Here is a 9,750-nt window from a genome sequence, read left to right as displayed (position 1 = left end):
TGGAAACCACATCTCCAGCCCTTCTTGTATGATGTTATTATATTCATTATATAACTTATTCTTCATCAAGGTGAGCAGCTGTGAGTGTGCTAAAGACTGCCAGTGATGATGGTTTCACATCTCTTATGATAAACTACCCATTATTGTGAAATGGAAAGATATAAAGCATGCAGAAATTCCCTTGGATCAGAGAGTAGGGTTTCCCCCAGCACAATTAAGTTTGTGGTCAGTTTAGCTGGATCAGCTAAGACAACCAGCCAATCAGATTTTAGGAGGGAAATGGATTTCCTAAATAAATATGATTTCCAAGAGCATGTTCTCTAAAGAATTTCTCAGGCTTAAAATCTAATACAGGAGTGACTCAGTAGAACAAATACAGGAGCGACTCCATTCTACCACTATGAAGAAAAGTGGTGTTCCTCTCCTTTTGGGTATCATCTTCCTGACTCTGACTGGAGTTCAAGGTAAGGGATTCTGAGTTATATTGGGTTAGTAAACTCAGAGATGTGAACTGCTAGAAAAGTCTCTTGATTTGCCAGTAAAGGTAACTGCTTTGTGTGCATCAGAAAGTGATGTGAGTCAGTTGTGGTCAATTATCCAAAGTTCATATCTTGGACCTGCCAAGTCAAATACAAGTCTTCTCAGTCCATGTGTGTGAATTCCTGGCACAGAGTAAGTGTTCAATAAATGTTTGTTGAACTGGGTGATAATGAGATGGAAGACTTTGTCTCCTAAATTATTTTTGTCACCCTGACAGTGTTTCTTGATAAGTATGTCTGTGGTTAACCAATTAAGTATCCAATAATCAGAGAGGTTGTCCCTAATCTGTTTACTAACTACCTTTGTTATTTGGGGCAAATTAATGAACTTTTCTAGACTTCAGTTTCCTCAGCTGTAAAATGGAAATTTTATAGTTATGCTTTTTCTACCTACTGTACAATGTATGGCATATAGGAAGTACTGAGTAAATGTATGTTGAATAAATGAAAAAATTAAGGAATGAAGATAGTGTATTTTAAAGAATTTTCAAAAGTTTAAAGTGCTACTGAAAACCAAGGCAGTGGGAAAGATCAGGTTGGTGGTGGTAATTAGTTATTGTAAGTGGAGCTTTTTGTTGAAACGAGTACCAACTCCATTTCACTAAGGTCAGATAAAAAATGGCTTTGGGAGTTGCTTGAGATACTATCGTCTGCATAGCACACATGAATTAGGTATCTGTGTATCTGACCTGTGATAGACATTTATTGAATATTATAAAAATCCCTTTTCCTAAGGTTGTAAAATATGGTAGTTAAGAGTAATGCCTTTGGACCCAAAGAAACCTGAGCTGAGACCCTGCACTTGTCCCCTAAAAGCTGAAAGGCTTTGTTTTTTACTTAACTTCTCTGAACCTTGGATTGTTTATCTATGAAACGGAGATAACACCTACTCAAAATCTCGTGGTAATGATTAACAGACACTCAGTAAATGATAGTAATAATCATGACTAAGTCAAATGTATCATTTGGGTGGATCGCCTAAATTGAGACATTGCTCTAAATCGATGTTGTCTACCTCTCTTTTTCCCTTAGGAATTCCAACAATGAGGAATGGACGCTGTTCCTGCATCAACACCAGCCCGGGAAGGATCCATTCAAAATCCTTAAAGGACCTTAAACAATTTGCCCCAAGCCCTTCTTGTGAGAAAACTGAAATCATGTAAGTAAAAACTCATCCAACACATATGCTCCAGCAATAAGTTTAGTGTGAGTATTACCCTCAGAATACTTGCCCATTCAGACACTTAAAATGCAGATAGTTGCCCCTCCATAAATCCGGTCTACTTCTTCCTTTTCTTCTAAAAAAAACAAGAAATTTCTGGTAGAGATTAGGAACCAAAGATGACATGTTCATTGTAGAAAATGTTTAATGTAAATAACCCAAAAGAAGAAATTAAAAATCGTCTACAATCCTACCATTTAGTGATAGGTAGTGTTAAGCTCTCTGCATATAGTCTTCCAAATCTCTGTCATTGGCTTTGTGTGTACATATATAGACACTATATATATATATTTATACACACAATATATGTACACAAAAATAAAATCATACACTACATACTGTTTTGTAATCTGCTTTTACATTAACACTATATAATGAACATTTCCTGTCAGTAAATCTTCTGTAATAACATCATTTTTTCCTAATAATGTCTATTTTAATGGCCAAGTTTTATTCTGTCATGTGGACGTACCATAACTATATGACCAACACCTAAATGTAGGTTATTTCCAATTATTTTTGCTATTGAAAACAAACTGCTATTGTAGCAATATTGTATCTTTAATTCTTTCCTATTAGTAATACCTTTCTAGAGATTAGAATTGCTAGATTAAAGGATATGCCTATTGTAAGTTTTTTGAAACCTAAATCAAGGATGATGTATAGAATGACTACTCTTATTCTTAGATTAGACAGAAATTAAAGAAAAAAGTCTTTAAATGTTCCTGGAGAGTCTGATGTAATTTTAAAAATTCAACCAGTCTGTTAATCTTGTCTTAGGAAAACATTTTATTTATGTTTTAAGTTGTTTCACAAGAAAATTTAGCAAAATTCATGCTCATTTTCATTGTTTTGGGGGAAAAGAAAGTAGATATATTGGCAACTTTTCTATTTTATATTTTCACTTAAACATAAATAGCTTTTTCCAGCATAACAGAACCAATATTATCCTTAGATTTAAGTTTCTCCTATTGCATATACTGTTGGATTTTTTTAAATTTAGAGTTATGTGCTATCCTAGAAATGTATCTAAGTCCCCTCAGTCACTTAAAAAATGAAAAGGCAGGAAAAAGACTGGAAGTCTCAGATGCTTATGGTGATGACACAAATACATTTTTAATTGGGGAATTGAATTCTGTGGATAAGATGAAGCATTTAAATTATTAAAAGTAAAAAAAAAATCTTGTTGCTATTTCTTTGGTAGTGCTACAATGAAGAACGGGGATCAAACCTGTCTAAACCCAGATTCAACAGATGTGAAAGAATTGATTAAAGAGTGGGAGAAACAGGTTGGTGAAAAAAAGGAACAAAATTTTCTTTCTTTGAGAAATTAACTTTGGAAGACAAAGAATCATGTGGTTCCTTTAAGGATACATTCTTCATTCATGTTATTGTGCTCCTATTTCTTTCATAGAATGATGTCATCACCTTGAGGTGTAATGGTAGTCCTGCTTACAGTATCCCTTGTCTATCTCTCCCACTAGAATGTGTGTTCCATGAGGGTAGGGAGCTTGTCTTTCTTATCCAATACAATAAATGTGTATTGAATGGTAGACAGTGAGGATAGAAAGGAAATAAGGTAGGGAATTCCATGGTGGTCCAGTGGTTAAGACTTGGCACTTTCACTGCCAGGGCCCGGGTTCAATCCCTGGTTGGAGAACTACCACATGGCACAACCAAAAAAAAAAAAAAAAAAGGGTAATAAGATAAAGTCCCTTCCTGCTGTAGCAAATTTGCTAACAACTAATTATAGTACAATGTGAAAAATATAAAATAAATATATGTACAAGAATCTTGAAGATAATAGAAGAAGGAGTAATTAACTTTGCCAGAAGTGAGGGAACAGGAAGAAAGGGTTAAGGAAGACTTTTCATATCAGGTGACATTTGATTTGGGTCTTGAAGGATAAGTAGTTCACCAGGAGGGTAAGGACAGCATGAAAAACAAGACTAGAATCATGAGAGAGCTCACTGTGCTCCAGGAACCCCGGGTAATGTGGCTGGAGTTTGTGTGGAGGGAGTGAAGGGATTGAGATAGAAAAGTAGACCAGGCAAGGGGGAAGAACCCTGCATGGTGTGCTAAGGGGTTAAGTGTGAAGAGGGCCACAGAATATGTAGTTGGGCGCTTGGTTCTGGACTCTGACAGACTAGCAGTTCTGCCACATACTAGTTGTGCAACTTTGGGCAAGTCACCCGCTCCGAGCCTCAGTCTCCTCATCGGTAAACATTGGATGATAATAGTACCAACCTCAGAAAACTATAGTTGGGACAGGTGGGTCATAAGCAAGATTGGAGTGGGGGTAGTAATGAGCCCAGAAAATGGACAAAAGAGAACCAGTCAGAAGGCTACTGCCTCCGCATCAAAGTGAGTGAGATAGAATCAAAAAGAGCCCCTCTGAGACTGAAGCGACTTTAAACTGGTTCTGAGGATAAAGAAAGACCACAGTCTGGAGAGTCCAAATATAATATATAAGGAAGGAAAAATGGTAAGATAGAGAAACATTACCCTTTTTTTTTTCTGTCTCCTCACAGGTCAACCAAAAGAAAAAGCAAAAGAAAGGGAAAAAATATAAAAAAAACAAGAAAGTTCCAAAAGTTAAAAAATCTCTACATCCTCCTCAAAAGAAGACTACATGAGCTACCATTTTACCAGCAAGTATTTTGTGTTAAGAAGTTTCTTTTTAACTATACTGAAATAATTCCAAAAAGGAATGGCATCTTAATACATACCTTGTTGATTTGAACTAGAAAATTTAAAGCATTATTTTGAAATTTTAATTAAAGGTAGAAAGTTGCTTTTAAAATCCAAATGTGAAGAATTGTTAGAGGCTAGAGTTTGTCTTTGTTCTCCCATCTCTGACCAACTGAATTTCATCATGCTTAAGCCCACAATCTCAGTAACGCCCACATCTGAACAAATGTCCTCACAACCACATCCCACACACAAGAGCTGCCTGGGAGAACAGCTGTAGGCTTCCCAGGACTCCAGAGAATATCCTGAGGCACACGTCAGCAGGCCCCAGCCCGGCAGCATGCTGGTAAGCGGAGCAGTTTGGAATCGAGCTGGACCTCACCAAGCTGCCATAGCCATAAGTACCTGTATTTGAATCTGCCTGTGGGCCTCTCATACAATGCATCTGAGATATTCGTGCTTGTTGTTTCTGGGGATCACCACTGGAGAACACTAGCAATTGGCTTTCAGAACCTTCTGTCTGGTTTTGAGGCCATGTGACTCCATCTTGCCCGCCAGGGTAACCGCTTTATTCCTCACTGTTGCCTCTGCTTCAGTCAAGCCAGTTCCTCACCGTCCTACCACAATTCAGTGCCTGCCCCCTCTGCTATACAGGTCACGCTCTCACTCACCTGCGTCTACTGCTTTCTCACTCTTTCCCCAACACCCCACAGAAATACCTCCTTCTCTTCACTCATCCTCACTTGATTCAGTCTTTGAAGCTCATTTTAATCCTGCCTCTTAAATAAAATCTGGATACTTGGATTATTTTAAAACTCCTATTTCACTTGTGTTCAGTACCATACAGGTGAGCACTTAGTTGTTTTCTAATTATTTTTTGTCTGTTAATTTTAACTCTCCAACAAGATTGTCAGCTCCTTGAGGGCAGGGGACACAGTTTATTCCCCCGAATCTGCCACTGTGCCTAATATACTGTGGAACTAGGTTTCAAATAATTTGTTGATTGCAGTTGTTACAGGTAGGAGGGCAACCAGACCATCTCCTCAAAGCAGGAGCTGGCTATTTATTGGCTACTCCATTTATCTAACCCCTGGTAACATCTTCTACTCATTATCCTCAGGCCATTATCACTTTGGGGACTGGGGGTGATGCAACATCCTTGTTTTCTTCTGACAGGATGTTAACTTGGCCTCTCCAAAAGATAAAAAGGAAATGTTTAAATCACTTATGGATATTCTAAACTGTTGTCATTAAGCATACAGGATACTTAGAATCATAGAATCTTACAATGGGAAGGGGCTTTAGAGATCACCCAGTGCCCAGCCTTTCCCCACCCAATACAAAAATTCCTTCAATACCATTCCTGACAAGCCTCACTTTTCTATGATCTTATGAGAAAGCCACCAAGATCCTTTCAATAACTCATTTTAGGTAGATATGAATTTCACTATCAGTTTAACTTGTTTCAAAGTTTGTAAAGTATTGTCGTTATCGATTACCACACCAGCTCTCATGAAGAAAGGGGGCATTAAGTTACCAAGAGCTAGAGGGAGCAGTAAATCCTGTTATTGGAAGCATGGCTGGTGCCCAGTTAGCCTCTGCAGGGCTTGAAAACCCTCTTAAAGAGGAGATTCTGAGAACTGTGTAAGAGAGAATGTCTTTGGCCAGCATTTAAATCTATGCCTACTTTCCCAATTTTTGTCACTCCTTACACTGCAGATGATTTTCAGTGCTTTCCAGTGGTGATCCCAAACAACAGCTTAACTAATCACAAAACTCTTTAGCTCCTTTCATGTACCTCCCCCTGAAAAATCTAAATGTTTCATAGTCTGAGAGTCTGACCTAGTTACCTTGCATCTCACTGGTAAAGTGGACAGTGTATAACTGATACCCAAAGACCACATGTTTTGACTAAGTAGCTATGGCATATATATACATGATAATCATTCATCATTTATATATACATGTACACTATCTAAGCAAATAATTAAGTGCAAAGCCGTATTGACATATATACCCTGTACTTTGAAATAGTTTCTTTGTTAAAAGACAATGCTATCAATAAATGCACCACTGATCAGAAAACAAGTCTTGATTTTTTAACGTCTCAGACATGTACCTCAACTACTGCACGAGTAACAGTAATTCTCATGTGTCCTTATTCATTTGGTTTCATCTCAAATAAAGTGTAATTGAGATAAAGACATGGAAGCTCTTTAAAGTGCTCTTTGGAGACATAAAAAAACTTCAGCATAAAATTTGACAATACCTTATAACAACATTGACTTAACAAGAGTTTATGCGGAATGCAATTTATTTCCTAATCCTCAAGGGCAATGCTATTCCAATAAGAAATATACCCAGGAGACCAAAAATGTCCTGACTCTTTTCCATAACCTAAAACTATATATGTTTAAATATTATAAAGCCTCAAGGAGTTATGGAGACCCAAACATAGGATAAGTTATTCCAGAGTCCAGAAAACTTGGGCTGGAGGTATTATGCAGTATGGAGTCTCTAAGAAGGTTGGGAGTGGACAGAGACTACCAGCCTTGTACGTTTGAGATACACTGAGAGGCCAGATATGTGTGATATTTGGGCAGGTAGCAGCTGCTGATGGTGAACATGACAGAGCCCACAAGGACCTTAACCTGAGACACAGCAGTATGCTGTGGAGAGAGCTAAGATTCTGGCTTCTGAGATATCTGAGTTAAGATCAATCCCCCCACCCCTTATTAGCTGTGTGACCTTGGTACAAGCACACTTTTTAACCTCCCTGTACGCCAAGTTCCTCCTCCATGATTGTTGTGAGGAACAGGCCCAGCATAGATCTTGGTGCATAGCAAGTCCTCAGGGTCAGTCCCAGCCTCCCCCGACCATTTACCTCTGCTGCACTTTCTTCGCAATAGAGGGTGTTTCACATCTCATACACACAGAGAGATGTTTCCAGGACTGAAAAAAGAGGTTGGAGAAATGAGATCAAAAGCCTGCCTGACCAGTTCTCTGTATCTATATTTTTATACCCATAGTCCAGGCCATCAATGTCTCTTTCCTAGGCTACCTCAAGAGCTTACTCTTTTCTCTGCTGCTTCTTTTTCTCAACTTTTCTCTTGCTTCCTTACCATTCATGACAGCCAGAATGATCCTTTCAAAGCATCATTCACAGAAGACTGCCACCTTACTTAAAATCCTGTAATTTAGGATTGAGTCATACATACCAAGGCCTACCAAGCCCTACACGAGTTAGGCTCTGCCTGCTTCCCTGACCACGCTGCCTTCACTCTTCCCATCACTTATTGAGCCTCAGCCTCACCTCCTTTCTAACTCTGAAGTACACTGAGTTCATTTCCTTCTCAGGGCCTCTGCATATGCTGTTCCCTGCTAGGCTGGGTTGTGCTGTATCAAGTTGGTTAAGCTGGGAGCTCTGTTTCCCAAAATCCTCTTCCCTGTGAGGTTCTAGGTTAGAGTTAGCCAAAGAGGTATGTGTGTAAGATTTTGGAAGGCAGAAGTGAAGGAGTGGCCATTACACTTTTTTTTTTTTTTTTTTTTTTTTTTTTTTTTTGCGGTACGCGGGCCTCTCACTGTTGTGGCCTCTCCTGTTGCGGAGCACAGGCTCCAGATGCGCAGGCTCAGCGGCCATGGCTCACGGGCCTAGCCGCTCCGCGGCATGTGGGATCTTCCCGGACGGGGGCACGAACCCGTGTCCCCTGCATCAGCAGGCAGACTCTCAACCACTGCGCCACCAGGGAAGCCCGGCCATTACTCTTGATTAGATATAGTGACAGACACGGTGGATCCTGTGGATCCCAGCTTGCACTTGCTCTCCTCTGAGTTCACTTTGTCTTCATGACTGGTGGCCTTTTGACCAACAACGGTCCCAGGTCCTCCACCAGATGCTTGGAAGTGGACCTAGAGAGGCACTAGTTACATAGGAGCAATAGCTTCCCATAGGTTCCTAGCAATCCCAGTTTGGCAGCTGGACAGTCTTAGCTTCTTGGATTTTTCTCACAAACTCTTATGTGTATAAATGTCCCGGTGCTTCTGAAAGTTTGGTCAGTGAATCTTTCTCCAGTCCCTTGACTATCCTCCCAGACTTTCATTTCCCAAGATCCTCCCTCATCTGTGTAACATCTGACTCCTATAGTAAATCCTCTAATCCCTTAATATTCAGAGCAACTCTGCTTCCCTAACTGATACACCTGTGCCCGAAGCACTCTTCTTTGCACAGCTGTTCCTGCCTCTTCATTTGAATTTCAGCTTCAGTGTCACTTCAGTCTCCTTCCCTTATCACCCTTAGTGAAATAACCATCCTCTCCCCAGACCCTGTCTGTTGTAGTGCTTTCCAAAGTGGGATGTGTACACCCTATGGGGTAGATAAAATTAGAGTATTTATAACATATTTTGTCTGAAAAATAAGAAAGAAGTGAAGATTTACTATAAATCTGAAGTCAGCAATTGATACTGGCAGTTTCACTCAATGCATTTGTCAGGTGAGCCTGTGTCACATACTGATTTCCCGTGGAAAAAGTGAGACTTCCTTACCTGAGAGGTATTGACACGTGCCCTCATTCAGTCACTTTCTTCACTTTGCAACAATGGGTTGCCACTTATGTGGGCACAGTCCTCTATGGCTAACTCTAAACTAAGAACCAGGATCATGAGGATAATAAGACAGACTGCTAACTAAGCCAATCTTGACAAAATGGGCAAGTGGCTTTAAAAGATTCCTAAGCGGATTTCCCTGGTGGTCCAGTGGTTAAGACTCCACGCTCCCAATGCTTGGGGCCCGGGGTCAATCCCTGGTCAGGGAACTAGAACCCACATGCATGCCGCAACTAAGACCTGATGCAGCCAAATAAATAAATAAATATTTCTTAAAAAAGAAAAAGATTCCTACTAAGAAATTCACGTGGAAGGTAATAATAATAATGCAAACAAACTAACAAAAGAATAAAACATCCATACAGGGGATGCCTGTTCCAATTTTACCTAGAAGGCATACGATTTTTAAAAATCTGGTAGCTATGGTCTGTTTCATTCTCTTTTATCAGATAAATCAATCTAACTTCATAACAATCTAAAATTATCTTTTAAAAATATTTATATAGCTATTTCCTGTCCCCCACCCCACAACAAACAATAATTTTCTTGACTGCAGAAAAGTTTATTCTCTTCACCACTGCATCTATAGTGTCTAGAGCAGTGCCTGGCACTTAGGAAGCACTTAATATGTATTTTTTCAGTTGATTGACATATGCTTTACCTTAAATTTTCTTTCATGTCTTTTCCAAATCAATC

General features: G+C 39.4%; 1 protein-coding gene across 1 annotated transcript; it reads left to right on the top strand.

Moving 5' to 3' along the window:
* The first annotated feature begins 252 nt into the window (after positions 1-252).
* CXCL9 (C-X-C motif chemokine ligand 9) lies at positions 253-6,540 on the top strand. The gene is made up of 4 exons (XM_081238777.1): positions 253-464; positions 1,572-1,698; positions 2,966-3,050; positions 4,293-6,540. Exons 1-4 carry the CDS (start codon positions 401-403, stop codon positions 4,395-4,397), a joined length of 381 nt encoding a protein of 126 aa, XP_081094903.1. The 5' UTR covers positions 253-400; the 3' UTR covers positions 4,398-6,540.
* The last annotated feature ends 3,210 nt before the right edge of the window (positions 6,541-9,750 follow it).

This window comes from Mesoplodon bidens, assembly GCF_964165515.1.
Source record: "Mesoplodon bidens genome assembly, chromosome: 1".
Taxonomy (NCBI): domain Eukaryota; kingdom Metazoa; phylum Chordata; class Mammalia; order Artiodactyla; family Ziphiidae; genus Mesoplodon; species Mesoplodon bidens.
This window is presented reverse-complemented; position numbering and strand designations above follow the sequence as displayed.